Raw genomic sequence first — 20,016 nt, 5'->3', positions numbered from 1 at the left:
TTTTTGAACAAGAACAGGGTTTGCTAACCACTCAGGATGATACACTTCTTTTATGAACCCGACAGCTAGGAGCTGTTTTATTTCTACCCTAATAGCCTTCTTTTTGTCTAGAGCGAATCGTCAGAGTTTTTGCTTGATCGGTTTGGCGGTCGGCGAGACATTCAAGGAGTGCTCGATCTTGTCTCGTGGTACCCCCGGCATGTCTGCAGATTTCCAAGCAAACATGTCGGCGTCGGCACGTAGGAAGGAGATGAGCGCGCTTTCCTATTTGGGGTCGAGGTGAGCCCCAATCTTCACGGTCTTGGAGAGGTCGTCGAGGCCGAGGCCGACCTCCTTGGTTTCCTTGGACTAGGCGGAGGCGCGAGAAGGCTCTAGCGATGGGATCTCTAGGTCGTCGGCGGGCACCGTCCTAGCGTCGGTGACCACACTAGCCATCTGGATGGAGAGGTCGGTGGCTTCGGCGAGAGCGATACTCTCTGTCTCGTAGGCGTAGGCGATGGAGAGGTTGGCCCGCAGGGCCAAGACTCCTGCAGGCGAAGGCATCTTCAGCACCAAATAGGCGTAGTGCGGTATGGCCATGAACTTGGCCAGAGCAGGCCGACCAAGTATGGCGTGGTAGGCGGTGTTGAAGTCGACGACGTAGAAGTTGATGTGTTCGACGCGGTAGTTGCTAGCCAGTGTCGAACTGTACTGGTAGGATGATCTCTCCAAGCGATTTGGATGCCCTGCTAGGTATCACACCCCAAAAGGAGTCGTCGGAGGGTGTGAGATCTCCTATCCCAAGCCTCAGCTCCTTTAGGGCTCCGACGAAGAGGAGGTTCAGAGCGCTCCAGCCGTCGACGAGCACTTTTCTGAAAAGCACTTTCTGGACGGTTGCGTCGAGGACGAGGGGGAAACGCCCTGTGTAAGGAATATCCGCCCACTGATCGGCCCTGCTAAAGGTGATGGGGACCTCAGACCAGGGGCGATAGCTGGGGTTGGCGACGACGTCTTCTGCATTGACGGCGAGCACCCGTCGGGCGGTGAGCTTCCGTTCTCTTTTGCTCTCGGTGGCGGTGAGACCCCGAAGATGGTGGCAACCACCTTGTCGTGATCTTGGAAGGCATTGTTGTTGCCCCCAGGTGGTCGGCGGCCTCCGGCGCCATCATTGTTGTCGTCGTCCGGCTTTTTAGCCTAGAATTCTGTGGCCAAGCTGAGGCAGTCCTTCATCTTATGCTTGGCGTTTTTGTGGAGGGGGCACGTGCCCTCGAGTATCTTCTTGTACTGCTCGTCATAGTTGCGCTTGTCTCGAGGTTCTTCGACGGCGGCGACAATGTGGTCTGGTCAGCGGCGGTGATATTGACCAGACTTGGATCCTTCTGGCCGATCACGGCCACTGTCCCGATGTTGATTGCGGTCGTCGTAGCGGCGGTCGCTGTGGCGCCGGTCGTCGGGGCGATCGTCGCTGCGGTGAGTTGAGCGATGAGTGCCCGCATCCTCGTTGAAACGCACTTCGGCTTCTTCAGCGTCGGCGTACTGGTTGGCGGTCATAATCATCTCGTCAATCCCCGTTGGCGGCTTGCGATTGAACTTAGAGCGGAAGTCGTGGTGATGTAGTCCTCAGACGAAGGCGGTGATGACCTCAGCTTTTGAAATGTTGGAAATAGAATTCCTTATCTTGGAAAAGCGTCTGATGTAGCTACGGAGGAGCTCGGATGGTATGGGGGTATTAACCCCTGTACCCTTACGGCTAAGATTGGGCCGGCCCGGATCAGTGGGTCCGGTCCATCAAAAGACGACGCGCGGCCCGGCCAACCTGTTCGGAGTCCCGCGCAAGAAGCCAAGACAGATTTGACGATCAAGCAAGATCTTGGTCGGTTAGAATATGAATCATTATCCGGTCACCTATGGCAATTGTAACTGATTAGGATTAGTTTCCAGATCTGTAACCCTGCCCCCCGGACTATATAAGGCGGGCAGGGGACCTTTCTAAAAAACATCTCTCATTGACATACAGCAATACAATCAGACGCATGACGTAGGTATTACGCCTTCTTGGCGGCCGAACCTGGATAAAACCTCGTGTCTGTCTTGCGTCACCGTCTTGTTTGTGGCTTGTGCATCTGTCTGCCAACAATCTACTACCTTGGGCATACCCCTAGGTAGACTGCCGACCATATTTCGTCGACAGTGGCGCGCCAGGTAGGGGGTGTGCGTACTGCTCTCCAAGCAAACAAGATGGCCATCATCTCCGGCTCCGTGGCAACACCGAACGGCCTCACGTTCACCGTCGGCCAGATTAGCTGGACCACCGGCTCCGACGACTTCATTGCCATGACCACGGAGGAAGCGCAAATTCAATCTGGGTCGACCACTGCTTCACCTGCATCGGCTACGGCTCCGACCACGGTGGATCTAGCTCCGACCATGGTACATCTGGCCCCGACCACGCCTACATCATCTTCAGCCACGCCGACAACCCGTCGTCCGCTTCCCCGCTACAAAGGGAAGCAGATCGACAACACCGACCTGCTCGACTCCATCGATCAGGTCGGCACCAAACTCGCTGAAACCCTAGCTCTGTTAAGTACAATTCAAAGTCAACCTAATGAGCAGGTAACCGCTCCCCACAACAGATCTACCCGACCAGCTCGGGTCAGTCGTCCTACACGACTTGATACAGATCTCGTGGTCATATCTACTCCTGAAGGGCGCTCCGCTCGTCGCCGGCCAGCCTCCGCGACGGGTCTCTGGCTCTCCGAGTACGAAGCCTCGATGGAGAACTACCAGGCCCAGCCCTACGGCCTGCGAAATGCTACCTCCAACTACGCGTATAACATACAACGCTGCTCGGATCTATGTTTTGTACATCAGCCTCGGCCGAGGCCAAGCAACTTCGTCAACATGATCCGGATCGAGGATTATCAAGAAGGATCCGTCCACACGGTCCAAGAGGGTGACTCCAGCTCCTCGTCTGGCATCGCATCTAATGCCTCCGTCCACACCGAGCTCCAGCATCACGACGATGAAGGCGTCGAATACGATCTGGATATCCCAGACCACGCCCCGGGGTTTCCGCAATTCCCGTCTTTCCCGCCAAGGCGAGGGGGTTTGATCAATGTTGTCAGCAATGACGAACCGTCAGCAGTTGGCGAAACAGAACAAGAGAGGATTGCACGCGAGGCACGCAATATTGACCGGTTTAATCGCCGGCAAATTGAAGCTGAAGCAGAAGAGGAGGCACGGCGCATAAGGGTCCAGCCATGCGACCTCAACAATGCTTTCGACAGGGTGGGGGACAAACAGGTCTTCAGGACTCCAAGCGCCAACGTAGCCGTCGCAATGACGACAATGCAACGGCTACCCAACACCCCCGAAACCCCGGCAGTTCGCGATGATATACAAGCCTATCTGACGGCAGCTATGGCTCAGACCGCAGAGATGGTGAATCAAGCCCGGGCTCCATCCACTTCAGTCGAATCAAGCCACAGCCGCCAATACTCAAGTCGCTCACAGCCACTCAACCAACGTGGCTCGCGCAACAACGACCCATCAGACAACCGTCAAGGCGGAAATGGTGGTCATGATGGTGGTCGGGATGACAATCGCCGTCGGGAGGACGATCGCCGTGACGTTCGGGATGACAACCGCCGAGATAACCGCGATAATCGCCGCGGTCGCAAGGTTAATCAGGATGGCAACCGGGATCGCCGTGATGGCAATAACGATCTTCGCCGCTACCTCGGGGAACGCGATCTGCGCGATCGCATCAATCAGAGAGCCAACGATCGAGCATCCCACGAAAGTTATGGCCGTATGGAATATGACACTGCCCATGGCCCGCCGGGTCTGAAGCAGTTTACTCCGCACGATCGCCAAGTCATATGGCCCAAAAACTTCAAGCTCGAGAAACTTCAAAAATACGACTGCAAGAAAAACCCCGAATTATGGGTCATGCTCTACGAAACTGCGTGCAGATCAGCCATGGCTGACGAGCACGTCATGTCTAACTACTTTCCAGTCGCTGTTGGCCATGCAGGTCACCAATGGCTAGTCAGCTTGCCGGCGAACTACTTTGATTCTTGGCAAGAGCTCAAGCAAGCCTTCATCGACAACTTCATCACTACTTGCGAACAACCCGGCAACAAATATGATCTGCAACGGATTCGAGATCGAAAAGATGAGCCACTGCGCGAGTACGTCCGACGTTTCTCGGAGATGCGCATCAAGGTCCCATCAATCTCCGACAATGAGGCAATCGATGCTTTCATCACTAGCCTCCGCTTCCACGACGCCTTAAGGGACAAGCTCCTCCGCAAGAGACCTGAATCGGTCACAGCGCTCCTGGCCACCGCTAAGAAATATGCGGACGCCGACGACGCCAAAAAGATAATTATCGAAGAAGCAGCAAGGGTTCCACGCTCTGACCACCCCTGACATCGCGACGACTACCGCAGCAACCGTGGTCAGAACGACAATTTTGATCGCCGCAACCAGCGCAACGACTCCCGCGACCACCGCGACTAACGTAATCAGCGGCGTAACCACCGTGACGATTACAGGGGCAAGAGTGCTCGGGAAGACGACGGCGAGGTCAATACCGTTAAAAAATGGGGCGGACGTCGTAACTACGAAGATGACTACGCCAAAGCATTGAAAGGGCCCTGCCAGCTCCATCCCAAGTCAAACCATACTATGGAGAATTGACGCGTTCTCAAGTCTAGCTACACGCGTCAACAGGCTCCGGACACATCCGACAAGCCTAACGACGCAGGGGAACAGCGCAACGAGGACAATAATGATGAAGACGCAGATCCCCGTCACAAGTACGTCAAGCCAACCGATCGCGTGCACACCATCATTGGAGGCAAAGTGTCCATCGAGACCAAACGAGAATGCAAGCTGCTCGCTCGCGCTTGCTTGAACATGGCCAAGACCGACAACCTCCTCACCGATCCGTGGCTCCCTCCATGGTCTCACCGTGAGATCTCCTTCAGCAGAAAGGACCAATGGGCCACAATACCTGAGCCAGGACGTTTTCCCCTGGTCCTCGATCCTTGCATCAACAAGGTTCAGTTCGACAGAGTGCTGATCGACGGCGGCAGCTCCATCGATATACCGTTCAAGAACAGTCTGCCCGCCCTTAAGATAACCCAGGCGGATCTCAAGCCATACGAGGCACAGTTCTGGGGTGTTCTCCCGGACAGAGCTCTACACCTCTCGGGCAGATCACGCTACCTGTGCAATTCGGGACCCCGGACCACTTCTGCACTGACTACGTCAACTTCGTGGTCGCTGACTTCGACGGCACCTACCATGCTATTCTTGGTCGACCGTCGCTCACCAAGTTCATGGCCATACCTCATTACAGGTATCTGGTGCTCAAGTTGCCTACCGAGAAAGGAGTTCTAACCATCAGGGGCAACGTATACGCAGCTTATACTTGTGAGGACGACAGCTTCAAAATAGTAGAGGCTCACGACCTCTCTATTCGCATGGCCGAGACCATGCTCGATGCCAACAAGACCTCCGCCGACCACCAGGAGATTCCAGAGCTCGAGGCTCCACGCAAGAACATCAAGTCCAAGGGGCACAAGGTGATCCAGCTAGTCGACAGCGATCCCAGCAAAATGGCCCTTATCGGGGCCAACCTGGATCCCAAATAGGAAAACGCGCTCGTCAAGTTCTTGAGGAGCAACGTGGATGTGTTCGCATGGAAACCTGCTGACATGTCCGGTGTACCTCGGAACTTAATCGAGCACTCCTTGAATGTCAACGGCAAGGCCAAACCTATCAAGCAGAAGCTACGACGGTTCGCTCGTGACAAAAAGGAGGCGATTAGGGTAGAAGTTACACGGCTTTTGGCAGGCGGATTTATCAAAGAAGTGTATCACTCGAAGTGGTTAGCCAACCCGGTTCTTGTACGCAAAAAGAATAATGAATGGAGAATGTGCGTTGATTACACTGATCTCAACAAACACTGTCCTAAGGACCCCTTCGGTTTACCTCGCATAGACGAGGTCGTAGATTCAACCGCTGGTTGCGAGCTGCTATCCTTTCTCGATTGCTACTCTGGTTATCACCAGATCGCTCTCAAAAAGGACGACCAGATCAAGACATCTTTTATTACGCCTTTTGGCGCCTACTGCTACACGACCATGTCGTTCGGGCTCAAGAACGCCGGGGCTACCTACCAACGCGCTATACAGGCCTGGCTCAAAGAAGAGATAAAAGATGACCTCGTCGAGGCTTATGTTGATGATATAGTTGTCAAAACCAAGGAAGCACATACCCTTGTTGACAACCTGGAACGCACCTTTGCAGCCCTTAACACATTCCAGTGGAAATTAAACCCAAAAAATGCATCTTTGGTGTTCCTTCTGGCATACTATTTGGCAACGTCGTCAGTCACGACGGCATATGCCCTAACCCGGAGAAAGTCAAAGCTGTGTTGGACATGAAGCCACCCAAAAAGGTGAAGGATGTTCAGAAGCTTACCGGGTGCATGGCCGCCCTTAGCCGTTTCATATCAAGATTAGGCGAAAAAGGATTACCGTTCTTTAAACTGCTCAAAGCATCCGAAAAGTTTGAGTGGTCGGAGGAAGCAGACGCTGCCTTCACACAGCTGCAACAATACCTTACGTCACCTCCGGTTCTCACTGCTCCCAGAGAAGACGAAACACTCCTGCTTTACATTGCGGCTACTAATCGAGTGGTCTCCACGGCCATGGTGGTCGAGCGCGACGAGCCCGACCACGTCTACAAGGTACAACGACCAATCTATTTCATCAGTGAGATACTCAATGAGTCCAAGACCAGGTACCCACAGATTCAGAAGTTGATCTACGCCATACTGATAACATCCCGAAAGTTGAAACACTACTTCGACGGATATCGTGTGGTGGTCATGACTGAGTACCCTCTACGAGACATTATTAGCAACAAAGATGCGAACGGGCGCATCGTCAAATGGTCAATGGAGCTATGCCCCTTCTCCTTGGAATTTGCAAGCCGTACTACAATCAAGTCTCAGGCACTCGTCGATTTCATCGTCGAGTGGACAGACTTAAGCACGCCTGTCTCTCCGGGATCCGACGAGTATTGGACGATATACTTCGACGGTGCGGGAGCAGGAGTCCTTTTCGTGTCGCCATCCAAGGAGCAGCTCCGGTACGTCCTCAGGATTTATTTCCCAGCATCTAATAATGCCGCCGAGTACGAAGCATGCCTACATGGTTTGCGCATTGCGGTTGAACTTGCGTTAAACGTCTCTATGTCTATGGAGACTCGGCTCTGGTCATCAACCAACTCAACAAGGACTGGGACACGACCAGCGAGAAGATGGATGCATACTGCAAATCGATCAGAAAGCTGGAAGGCAGGTTCTATGGCATCGAGTACATACACGTGGTCCAGGACAAAAATCAAGCAGCGGATGTGTTGTCAAAGTTAGGATCATCCCGAGCCAAAGTCCCACATGGGTATTCGTTCAAGACCTGCTCACGCCTTCCATCGAAGAGGAAGATTCCACGGTCGACAAGCCTCCAGACCAGCAATTGGTGGCTACGGTTCTGGCGTCGAGCACCACCGAGCCGCCACCGACCACTCATGAGCCCGACTGGAGAATATCTTTCATCAAGTACCTAACAGATGGTAGCGGTTACACTGATCGGACAGAAAACGAGCGTCTGATGCGTCGCAGTAAGCAGTACCTGCTCGTCGATGGTAAGTTATGGCGCAAGAACGCAAAGGAGAAAATCTTGATGAAGTGTATAACCCAGGAGGATGGTGAACACCTCCTGGACCAAATCCACTCTGGCTCCTGCGGCAACCACGCGGCCTCAAGAACGCTGGTCGGTAAGGCTTTCCGAGCAGGGTTCTATTAGCCGTCAGCAGTAGCCGACGCAGAGAAGCTAGTCCGCCACTGTGAGGGTTGTCGGTTCTTTGCCAAGAGAATCCACGTACCAGCACATGAGATCCAGACAATACCAGCCTCTTGGCCCTTCGCATGCTGGGGACTGGATATGATTGGGCCCTTCAAACCAGCGCCTGGGAAATTTACATGCGTCTTTGTGCTGATCGACAAATTTTCTAAGTGGATAGAATACTTTCCTCTTTTACAGGCATCCTCAGAAAAGGCTGTCATGTTCCTTGACCAGGTCATCCACCGTTTCGGCGTACCCAACAGCATCATCACTAATCTAGGTACTCAGTTCACCGGGAACGCTTTTTAGGACTTCTACGATGAAAGGAGCATAGTAGTAAAATACGTCTCGGTGACGCACCCTAGAGCTAATGGACAGGTCGAGCGGGCAAATGGTATGATCTTGGACGCATTGAAGAAGAGGATGTACAGAAAAAATAACAAAGCTCCCGAAAGATGGCTCAAAGAGTTACCAGCCGTGGTCTGGGGCCTCAGAACTCAGCCCAGTCGTAACACCGGCGTCTCACCATACTTTATGGTTTACGGCGCTGACGCAGTCCTCCCAGCAGACATAGCTTTCAGATCAGCACGGGTAGAGAACTTCGACAAAGGCAAGGTCAATGAAGTACGGAAGCTAGAAGTGAATAGTGCAGAAGAGAAGCGGCTCGATTCTTGTGTACGTACAGCCAAATACCTTGATGTTTTGCGCAGGTACTACAACAAGAACGTTAAAGAGCGGTTCTTCGTGGTCGGGGACCTGGTCCTGAAGTGAAAGATGAATCAGGCTGGTGTCCATAAACTCGCAACCCCATGGGAGGGGCCCTTCATGCTCAAGGAAGTCACACGACCAACGTCTTGTAGGTAAGCTCACCTGGACGGTACGGACGTACCAAATTCATGGCATATCGACAAGCTTAGACGTTTATATGCTTAACTACTGAGATGTGTACTACTCTTGTACTTTCGATTTAAATCAATAAAGCTATTATGATTTCTCCGACCATTCTAATGTGACACTTCGAATTTTATGGTTATTCCAACTTAGCCAGTAAAAGCCGACCACCATTCCTTCTACGGTTTTCGGAGTAGGCCCTATCTTCGGTTCCTCCCAACACGTGCATGGGATCCGCTCTCTACGCTACGGGTGATCGGCAGGTCCCCCCTGGTTTGACTTGTCCGCGTCTACGTGTGTATAGGTCACGCACCTCACACTCCGACCACATGGCAAACTAGGGCCGCACAAACTTTTCGGGATGACGTGTCGAGTAAAATGGTACAACTAAACAGAACGTTAACATGTTCTCACTTAGTTACACCAAAATGAGTTTCAAGCTTAAATACGTTTTATACAGCGCAAACAAGCTTATGATGATATACAGTTATGTTATTACAAGCTTGCCTGGAGAGGCCTAAGTTTACAATAACACAACTACGTCCTTCTTCTATAGCTCTAGCCTATTCTAATGGCTGGTTGGGACACGCGGCACCTGCTGCTCGCTGCTTCCGATATCCTACTCGAGTCTCGGGGACTCTTGTACTGGTCGAGCTGAAGGGGATGGCCCCGTCGATGCCTGGCTGGTCGAGACCGCAGGTTTCGTCGGTTGGCTCGCAACGGGTGGCGTTTCCAGCTGGCTTGTCGATGGCGTACCCTGTACAGGTGCTGTCTCGCCTCCACACAGGGTAATGTCGCCAATTATCTTTGGCGACAGTTCCAGCTGGGTCATTCGAAGCTCCTCAGCCTTGTCTGGGTCTACCTCCTTCGGGTACCCAGCCTCCAGGCGCTTGAGATCGATCAGGGGTAGTGGGCACGCACCATGCTTAGCACATGTGCACCTATGTACTCACCCGCCTCCTTCACGAACTCTTTGAACCATCCCCATGCCTTTCGGCATCTCTCGACCAGTCCGAGCTGCGGCGTCCTTGGCACTTCCTCTGTAAGCGCCGGGTCGATAAGGTCGAGGACGGGCAAAATGCCAGTTGCCACCTCCTGGCACCGGTTCTTCCATGTGTCCCGATCCTCGGTGATCTCTAGGCATCGCGCCTTCCAACCGTCACGATCTTTCATCACGGCTTCCAGATGCTTCTTGGCATTGACTTTTAAAACTGTAACACGCACAAGATATTAAAATGTTACGCCACAACAGGATAAGGCGGCCAACAGAATGAGCAAGGTGGTCTGGAACACTTACTTTTTAGTTCCTCCTTCATCTTAGTTATGCGGTCCTGGAGTTGAGACTGGTCGCGCGCCAGTTTCTCGTTGTCCTCCTTCAGGCGACCACACTCTACGGCCACAAGGCTATTCTCCTCTTGGAGACGGACTACTTCGGCTTCCAAGCATGTGCTACAGCTGTCACTACCAACAATGCAACAACACGTGTCATGCACTTGCTGTGATTAAATGACAACTTGTTTTTTCCTGCTCTTTGTTACTGAGCTGGAGGACCAGGTTCTGGTTTTGTGCCTCTTGCTCCGTCCTCTCCTGGTCGGCGGTTTCAAGTTGGTGGCGCAAGCATTCCACCTCGGTAGCCAGTTCCTTATTGCTTGCCGTGATCCTCTCAATTTGGTCGAAGCACTTTTTTCGGTACTTTGCGGTCTTCATCAAGTCCTACATGAAAACAAGCTAAGTCAGACAGTTCAATTGAATAACAGTATCAAGTGGTCAAGCCAAGCATACCTGGACTTCCGTCACCAGACGTTTTGCCGCTTGTTTAACTTTCAGGGTCTCTTCGACCTCTGGGATTTCCTCATGCATAACCCACTCGTCGTTCCGCCAACACGACACATATACATGTTGTCGTTTGTCTTGGGGACGGCCCAGGACCTCTTCTACTTCGTCCTCTTTGACCTCTTATTCAGGAAGCGGCGCTGGTCTGGAGTTTGTAGTCTCTGCGACCACTATGGCTTTCCCATGAGCTGTGGCATCGACAAGCGTGCTCTGTGCCACCTCTGACTGCTGCTCCACGGCTTGGTCTGGTCCACTTGGCGCCGACGAATCCCCCTCAGCAGGGTTAGTGCTCGGAGCACTTATACTTGGCTCGGCTCTCTTCTCGACCAGCTGCTCGGGGACTGTCGTCTGGCCGCTCATCTGCTGAGGCTCCGGTGGAATTTCTTCTACAGGTTCCTCCATAGCCGGATGCTGGGCAGTTCTCTCTGCCATTGCTGGCGAAGCCATGCCGCACCCGGCTAGCTGTTCGGGATTTTCGGTGGATGCCGACCTAATATATCAGAGATAAGTTCAAAAGACAACAGTATCCAATACAGATTGTAAGCTTACATCAAGGTTGCAAATACTTACAGCTTGAAGCACGGAATGACGTGGCGAAGGAGCGTCTCTTCGACCGTGCTTGCTCCACGTACTCGGCAGGCACCACCGGGTCTTTTTCCACGACCAGTACCGGTGTCGGGGCTTGGTGCTCGACCCCTTTGCCGCTAGTCCTCTGCGTTGCAGTGGTCGGTGATGCGATCCCCGCTGGCACGGAGGAGCCACCCTGCTCCGTCGACTCCAGTTGTCTCTTCCTTCGAGGGACGAGTCGGAAGATGTCTGCATCCTCTGTTTCATCATCTGACAGTAGGAAGATGGCCTGACGACGTTTGCTGGTCGCCGACCGCTTGCCAGCAGCCCTGGCCGTTGCCTCCTCCCCAACCCCGAGTACGGTCCAGTCGACGTCTTCGGCCCTGGCACTGGTCTGGGCGGTTGGGTTGGCAACTTGCGGCCAATCCACACCAGGGGTGAAGACAAGAACACTGCTGCCCTGTCACGACCATTACTCTGGGAAACATTAAGGCGACAACACAGTCAATTTTTGTTGCAACATAACTCTACAGGTACAAGGCAACATAATTTACTTTTGGGGGAGGTCGGGCCAGCTTGAAGGCGTGCTCGATGTCGCTTAACCTGACATAATTCGGATCAGCTAAGTTGAATAGCTCTCCAATTCTGCCTTTGATTTCTATCTTGTCAAGCGCCTCTTTCCTGGTCCTCGTTGGATCTGCGCTACCCTGGTATTCGTAGCCCGGATATACCCTCCTCTGGTAGGGCTGGATCCTTCGGCTGATGAAGTTCCCGACCACGCTTGGACCATCCAGTTTCCCCCACGGGATCATCCCAAGCAGTTCTACGATCTGTTTCAAGTGCTCGGGCTTCTCCGACCAGCTGTTCTTCTTCTCCGGAATGAACCCTACGTCGCACAGGGTGATCGTGTTCGGAACTTCACGGATGTAGAACCACTTCTTGTACCATTCGTCCAGCGACGTGTTCCAAGGGCAGTGCAAGTACTGGGCCTTCATCCCGTCACGCAGATTGAGGTAAACGCCTCCGGCTATCTTCGAGCCGCCACTTCCTTTCTTCCGCAGACAGAACAGATGGTGGAAGAGGTCGAAATGGGACTGGAAGCCACCATATGCTTCACAAAGATGGATGAAGGTGGAGACAAGAAGAATCGAGTTGGGATGCAGATTGCAAATTCCAATCTCGTAATACAAACAGAGCCCCTGAAGGAAAGGATGCACTGGAACCCCAAAACCCCGCTCAAAGAAATCCTCGAAAACCACAATCTCACCTGGTTGTGGATCGGGGTAGCTTTCTCCTTCCGGCGCGTGTCATCCCGCGAGCGCCTTGTTATGGAGCACTCCCATGGTGACGAGGTCTTCGATGGTCTGCTCATTGCTCCTTGACTTCCACCACTCATTTGTCATGACTCCGGTTTTCTTCTGGGCGTCCCTCTTCGCCATTAATCTGTCCTTGCTAAAGGGGTGGATACGGTGGAGGGGTGATTGGTGATGATTTCGGAGGAATAGGGTTTGGCAAGAGGAAGAAGAAGGTTGCGGCAGCGAATGATAATGGGGATCGGTAAAAAATAACTTACCAGTTCTATATTATAAATAACTAAGAGTTCCGTCGTTTCGTTCGCCCGAGATTCTTGGGAGACGTGCGCACGCGCCGCAGACGGTTGTTTTCACAACCTCGAGATCTACGCCAATAAACGCGCCCCTTCGTTACCAGTGTACGCACCTCTTTGTTGCTAGTGTGAGAGGGCCCACACTGACGCACCTCTTTACAGGTGTCAAGCGATTGTTTGCTAGAAAGGGCAAGAAGACAGTATGACGTGCTATACTTGTCTGCTTTTTTGACCAGACGTGTACGATTGGACTCGACAGAATAAGAAGATAAATAAATACACCAACTAATAGTACAAGCGGCGTTTGTTTTTTCGCTGCATGTCTTGTACTCAATGATGGTCCAGACCACTGCCGTGCTCGGGGACTGCCCAGACCACTGCTGTGCTCAGGGACTGCTACGACAAATACCGTGCTCGGGAACTGTCCCGACCATTGCTCGGAGATCGTTCTCCTCGGCTACATGTGATTTGTACTCACATATAGTTGAGAGACATTTATTTAGACCTTGCTACAAGGCTCATACTTCGCCTTCCAGCAAGCCCGGGGACTACATCGGTACGATGCACCTGCCGGTGCATCTCGTATCGTCTTTACGACGATTGGATTCTTAACTCCAGTGCAAATTCTTTTTAGACCCTGGCACCACGTGCCTACGTCACCTACTACCAGGCTCGGGGACTAAGTGGGCACACTTCACCTTGCGGTGAATGTGTTTATTTAATCGACCCTAATGCTTTGACTGATTAAACAATTTACTATCGTGCTCGGGGACTGTCTCGACCACTGCCCGAAGATCGTTCTCCTCGGCTACGTGTGATTTGTACTCACATACAGTTGAGAGACATTTATTTAGACCTTGCTACAAGGCTCATACTTCGCCTTCCAGCAAGCTCGGGGACTACATCGGTACGATGCACCTGCCGGTGCATCTCGTATCGCCTGTACGATGATTGGGTTCTCAACTTAACTGAGAATTATTTTTAGACCCTGGCACCACGTGCCTACGTCACCTACTACCAGGCTCGGGGACTAAGTGGGCACACTTCACCTTGCGGTGAATGTGTTTGTTTTTCGACCCCTATGCCTCTGATGATAAAGGATGCTACGCTTCAAGATTCACTTATATTTCTTTTCAGAAATACAAGTGGGCACACTTCACAGGATGGTGGTCAGAAATGTCAAGGACTCAAGTTTTACTATTCGGAGAAGGTTAAAATGGCGTGTCGCAGCATAATACATGGTGCTCGGGGACTAGCTGTGAGGGTATTAACCCCTATACCCTTACGGCTAAGATTGGGCCGGCCCGGATCAGTGGGTCCGGTCCACCAAAAGACGACGTGCGGCTCGGCCAACCTGTTCGGAGTCCCGCGCAAGAAGCCAAGACAGATTTGGCGATCAAGCAAGATTTTGGTTGGTTAGAATAGGAAGCCTTATCCGGTCACCTATGGCAATTGTAACTGACTAGGATTAGTTTCCAGATCTGTAACCCTGCCCCTCGGACTATATAAGGCGGGCAGGGGACCCCTCTAAAAAATATCTCTCATTGACATACAATCAGACGCAGGACGTAGGTATTACGCCTTCTTGGCGGCCGAACCTGGATAAAACCTCGTGTCTGTCTTGCGTCACCGTCTTGTTTGTGGCTTGCGCATCTGTCTGCCGACAATCTACAACCTTGGGCATACCCCTAGGTAGACTGCCGACCATATTTCGTCGACAGACGGTTTCTGGTAGATACGGTTCAAATCATGCTTGGTGCCCGGCCGAGTACACGTAGCCATGTAGTTGTCAGTGAAGATCTTTAGTTGTTCCTAGGATCCGATGGAGGTCGGGGCAAGGCTTGTGAATCAGTTCATCGCGGTTGGCGTGAGCATGACGGGAAGATAGTTCGCCATGACACTGGTAACTCCTCCGGCGGCGCGCACAGCAGTGGCGTAAGCCTGTAGCCACTGTGTGGGGTTCATCTATCCCTCGTAAGGCTCGACCCCAGTGATTTTGAAACCACAGGGCCACTGGAGTGTTCGGAGTTCCCTCGTGGATGCTGGGGGCCCTTCAGGGTTGTCGGCGCTGTGATCTGCAGCGTTGCCGGCGTTGAGCAGCTCGAGAGCTGAGTCCGGGTTACCGAACTCTTGCTCGTACTCTTGACAGTGACGTACTTCCTTTTCATGGCGACCGAAACGACGTTTGTCGATACGTCGTCGCGCGTCTCGAAGATTGTTGAGGTGCGCTCGGACGTCCTAGTTGACCTCCTGGTCGTGTTGGCGTGGGTGTTCGATGCGGTTGCCCCTAGCTCCCCCTGGAGGGGTTGTCTGTCGTCGCGGTGCTGGTCGGTGAAACGACTTGGGCGGCGATCAGATCTTGGCGCAGCTGATCGGCGAATTGAGCTTGTGGAGTATGAAGGCCTCTGATCCTGGCGGATCTCGTTGACCTGGCAGTATGCCGCTTTAAGCATGGCGACGACCTTTGCGACCTCCGGTGTCTGCGGGAGCCTGGCGAGCTCGTTGGCGGCCACGGCCAAGTTGGCGCTTGGGGTCTTGTAGACGTCGTGGCCGTCAACACGGATAAATTTGTCGTCGTGGTTGCGGTGGAGTTGGCGTGGCCTTCCTTGCGAGTCAAGCTGAGCCTCGGCCATCGCAAGGGCAGCCTCGTTTGCTCGACGCTGCGCACGGTTGACGTTCCTGTTGACGCGGGCGGCGTGGTCCTCCTCGGTTTCCTCTTCCCATGGGGGGGCTGTCGACGCTGACGTTGAAGATTGCGCCTCCACGGAAGGGAGGGAAAGGAGGTTGTTCGGCGGAGGTTTCGGCGACAGTCTCCGTAGAGCCGTGGGACTCGGAGTCTGGATTATCCTCCAGGATGGTTTGGAGGGATGCTCCGGGGCGTCGGACGACGTGTAGCATGTTGACAGCCGGTGGAGGCTGGTCGGCGATCTGGTCGGCGGGAGGTTGGACATCTCCAACCTGGTCGGCGAACTTGCCCCTTAGGGCATCTTGGTAGGTGGTGGCGACGTTGGTGAATCCGAAGGGTAGGGCCGTAACCCCTGGAGTTTTCCAAGCAGCCTCCGATAGATCTGTATCGGACGGTGGTCGGCGCTAAACCAGAGTGGTCAGAGCCGATTCTGTGATGGAGAGGCAATCGGCGAGCTTCTGGTCGACCTGATCGATGGATGCGATCACATCGTCGTTGTTGATTCGCCTCCTCTAGTAGCGGGGGAGCAGGCGGCGAATTGTCGGCGAAAGCGACCTCGGAGGTGGTTCCGAGATCGGATCTGCAGTCGCAAGTGTTGGGGTGATCGGCGCAGGATTGACCTGCACCGGCTCGATGAGCTCTTCGACCCCGTCAGCGTTGATGATCCACGAGATCGATCCGACCGTGAAGATCTGGCCGGGCTGTGGGAGGGACGAAGAGCCTGCGGAACGTACCATCTTGTTCGATATAGAAACAACACGCACACCCCTACCTGACGCGCCAACTGTCGACAGAATATTGTCGGCGGTCCTCCGAAGGGTACCCCACGAAGGTAGATTGATCGGCTGAGATGCGTGTAATCGAGAACAAGAAGGCAACAGAGACACGAGTTAGACAGGTTCAAGCCGTCAGTATGACGTAATACCCTACTCCTGTGGTCTGTTGGATTGTATTGGCTATCGTATGATGTTGCGTGAGTTTTGAGGGGGTCCTTGCCCGCCTTATATAGTCCGAGCGGCAGGGTTATAAGCCGGTTAGATCTAGGAGATAATCAGAAAGTAATAACAGATTATAGGAATCATGGGATCATACGTATCATAACAAATCTCGTAGTATTTTCAGGATATCTTCCCGATGCCTTGCGGGAGGCGTCGAGCAGCGTCGTGCCCCGCAAGGCTTCGTCTTGTGGGCTGGGCCGCCCCTGGGGGCGCAGCCCATGTGGTCTGCCGTGGGTATCCGGGGTCGTACCCTCACATAAATATAGATGTGTTCTTAATATATTATTAAATTATATGAAACATCGCACAAGTGCAGTTCTGCGATTCTTTGTATGCATGTGCAAAAATTAATTATGCATGGAAAGTGACTAGCTCCACCTCAGTAATAATGAAATTAATGTGAACAAAGTCAGAAAGCATTTTTCAACTGTGGTATTTTCTTTACCTTTGATAGAAGTTTCATTCCTATTGATGGTAGATAAATAATTTTGTCAAACCATTTTAGAACATGCAACATTCAAGTTAATTAGGTTACTAGGACCCAATTCATCTTTTCGGTGGATATTCTAGTCGTTCTTGTCAGCTTGTGTAGTCATCCAATGTATATAACATTGTGTAGATGCAAGGGTCCTTTGTTGGTAAAAGTTGTAAAATGTACATCCTTCATTTTTATATACATGACATTTACGACAAGCTAATTTAGTTTCATTTTTTTACCTAATTAGCTTATCCTAAATGTCATATATTCAAAAATGAAGGGAGTACATCTTAGATGAATAAACCTAAAAGGCTGAAATTATCTTTTCCAATTTTTAATTCTTTGGAGCATGAAGTTGTTTGATTAGCCTAACACAGGTACAACATACCAGCACCTCAAAATTTTGGTCTAGTAGTTTTTTATTTTATTTTAATTGAGTGCCTGGTCTTAAATTGTGGTAATAATTTGCATATAGATACCGTATTTACTTGCGACATTATTGGGACACCTTCTGTGGCTTGGTCATTCTTGGTAGACTTGTATTTACTTGGGACATTATTGGAACACCTGCTGTGGCTTGGTTATTCTTGGTAGACTTGTTTAATTGACATATGTATTCTTTGTAGTAGGTATTGGAAAAGGCAATTAGTAATTGGAAAAGATGCTCGCCGAGTTGATAATCTCTGCCAACGCATTTATTTGAGCTACAGGCTATTAGAGGGAACTATCCATTTTAAAGAACTGCATGAGATTATCAAAGATGCAAAAACAAAATTGGAAAGTGAGGTTGGCCCACTTGATGGAATGTCGGCAAAGAATGCACATGGTATCGTAAGCAGGTTCTCATCTGGTATTGCTGTGCAGAAACTATGCTCTACAGCAATTCAAAAAGCTGATGAGTGGTTGAGTTCTCCTGACCTGCATCTTCGAGGTGATGATCATTCTTACATAAAATATTAGTATAATAGTTTTGGTGTTGCTTCAAAAGACTTGCACTTTTTTCTTTGCAGATTCATTACCTGTTGCCTGTAAATTTAAATTTGTAGACATAAAATCTTCTTCGCTCATTGTCATCTTGAAAGAAACCTCGTCTTCTGACACTATCAAAGGTTATAAGCTATGGTACTGGAAGAGCAGAGAGCAACCAAGTAGGGAAAAGCCTGTTATTGTGTCCAAAGATGAAAGAAAAATACTACTTTTTGACCTTACCCCATGCACAGAATATTCTTTCAGAGTTATATCATTCACAGATGATGGGGTACTTGGGCATTCAGAATCTAGATGTCGTACTGAGAGCAGGGAGATATTTGCCATGCGTGCACCACAGAATGCAGTGGGAGGGGGTACACAGGCACAAAAAAGAGACAGGAATCAGTCTTGTAAGTCAACTGGGTTCAAGATCCGAGATATTTGGAAGAACTTGCAGGAAGCTTTGGATGCAGAAGGCTGTTTTGAAGGGTTTTCTGAAGATGTGCATGAAGGTTCCTGCAGCAGAAGTGTTACAGAGACTGAGTTATCTGGAGCTTGTCGCAAGCTTCATTTCAACTCATCATCATCTGTCCCCGACCTAAATGCTGAGGTTCCTGTGCCCATGGACTACACCACTGAGAAGCATTATTATTCTAAGAAGGGACTTGTCAGATCAAATGACAGTGGTGACTCTGAGACCTGCGCAGTTGGCCACACTGCTGAGCCGCCTGCTGTTGAATCTCGGCCAGTAAGCAAGGTGAATACCGTACAAGTTAATAAATGTGAGCAGAATGGTGCTTCTGCTATTTGCCATGAAAAAATGCTCTCTGGATCAACGAGGCAACTGGATGGGGATTATGAGCATTGTGTAAAGGTAATAAGGCAGTTGGAATGCGATGGACACATTGAAAACGGTTTCAGGATGAAGTTCTTGACCTGGTATAGTCTAAGATCGACAGACCAGGAGCGCAAGGCTGTGACCACATATGTCAAAACATTAAGCGACGAACCCAGCAGCCTGGCTGGGCAGCTCGTCGATTCTTTTGGAGAAATCTTAAACAGCAAGAAGGCAAAAACCGGTTTCTGCAACAAACTATGGCATTAGGACAAAAGGATTAGAGCTGAAGATATTGCTAACACTGATTATCCATATTTTTCCCTGATCGGTGGCAGTTAAATTCTAGTTTATTCCATCAATCTGACAGCAATGAAAAGGGGCATCGGTGAAAATAGGAAATTATTTTAGGCAGCAAATAGCCAGCTCTGAAATAATTCTTTTCCAATAGGAACTAGTGGAATCTTAATTTCCATTGGATTGCTAGGGTGTATCCTGAAATTATTGTAGAATGCTCTCTCTATCTTTTTTGTTGTGGCTCATTGAGGAATTCTTTTGGAGATAGTCCGTTGGCTATTCTGGGTTATATCATGGTAAATGGAATTTGATGGTACAAAATATCTGGTTTACTTGTGCTTGTATCGTTTTTGTTTTCTCTACCCTACTGGAATTTTTCTTTTTCTAAAGTTTATAGTTTACACTACTTCATTATGTTGTAGTAGCTCGTGCCCAGGAGCAGCATAACAATAGCTTGTCACTAAATACCAGCATAACAATTTCCATATGCCCGTACCATGAAAATAGTTCCAACTTTACTTCGCCGTCTTTAGAACGTGGTAGAGAAATTGAGTACTCCCTCAATTTCTATGTAAATAAGTACTCCTTCAATTTCTATGTAAATATATAGTACCATTGGGGTTCTTTTTACTTTTTATAGCTTTTATTTGATTTTTCAGTAAGTGAAGAGCTCCTTGCCAAAAACGCTTCAAACATGTCTGGTACGTTTGTCAATTTGCACGAATATCTATATCTATATCTAATAATAGTTTAAAGAGTGATTTTTTTTCTTTTGTATCATTTTCTTTACTTATCAAATTGTCATCGCGTCCTTTTTATACTGTATGTGATCTGGATCTATGACCCGTGTTCGTACGAGTTTGAATAACTTATATTTAACAATAATATGAGTTACATTTCAAAAAATAGATTTCATGTACCGAACGGACACTTTTACTAATCTAAACATAAA

General features: G+C 50.6%; 1 protein-coding gene across 2 annotated transcripts in view; it reads left to right on the top strand.

Annotated features, from left to right (window-relative positions):
* LOC136517228 (VIN3-like protein 1) overlaps window positions 1-19,408 on the top strand; it is a 31,063-nt gene extending 11,655 nt beyond the window's left edge. The window contains exons 3-4 of one of the 2 annotated variants that reach the window (XM_066510759.1): window positions 17,593-17,894; window positions 17,974-19,408. In XM_066510759.1, coding sequence (XP_066366856.1) covers window positions 17,593-17,894; window positions 17,974-19,037 — 1,366 coding nt within the window. In that variant the 3' untranslated portion in view covers window positions 19,038-19,408. Of the gene's footprint in view, window positions 1-17,589; window positions 17,895-17,973 lie in introns of both variants that reach the window. The other variant, XM_066510758.1, reaches the window with a different exon arrangement.
* Window positions 19,409-20,016: the final 608 nt, after the last annotated feature.

The sequence above is a fragment of the Miscanthus floridulus genome, chromosome 17 (genome assembly GCF_019320115.1).
Source record: "Miscanthus floridulus cultivar M001 chromosome 17, ASM1932011v1, whole genome shotgun sequence".
Lineage (NCBI taxonomy): Eukaryota > Viridiplantae > Streptophyta > Magnoliopsida > Poales > Poaceae > Miscanthus > Miscanthus floridulus.
The sequence above is the reverse complement of the archived record's forward strand: the minus strand, read 5'-3'. Positions and strand labels throughout refer to the sequence as shown.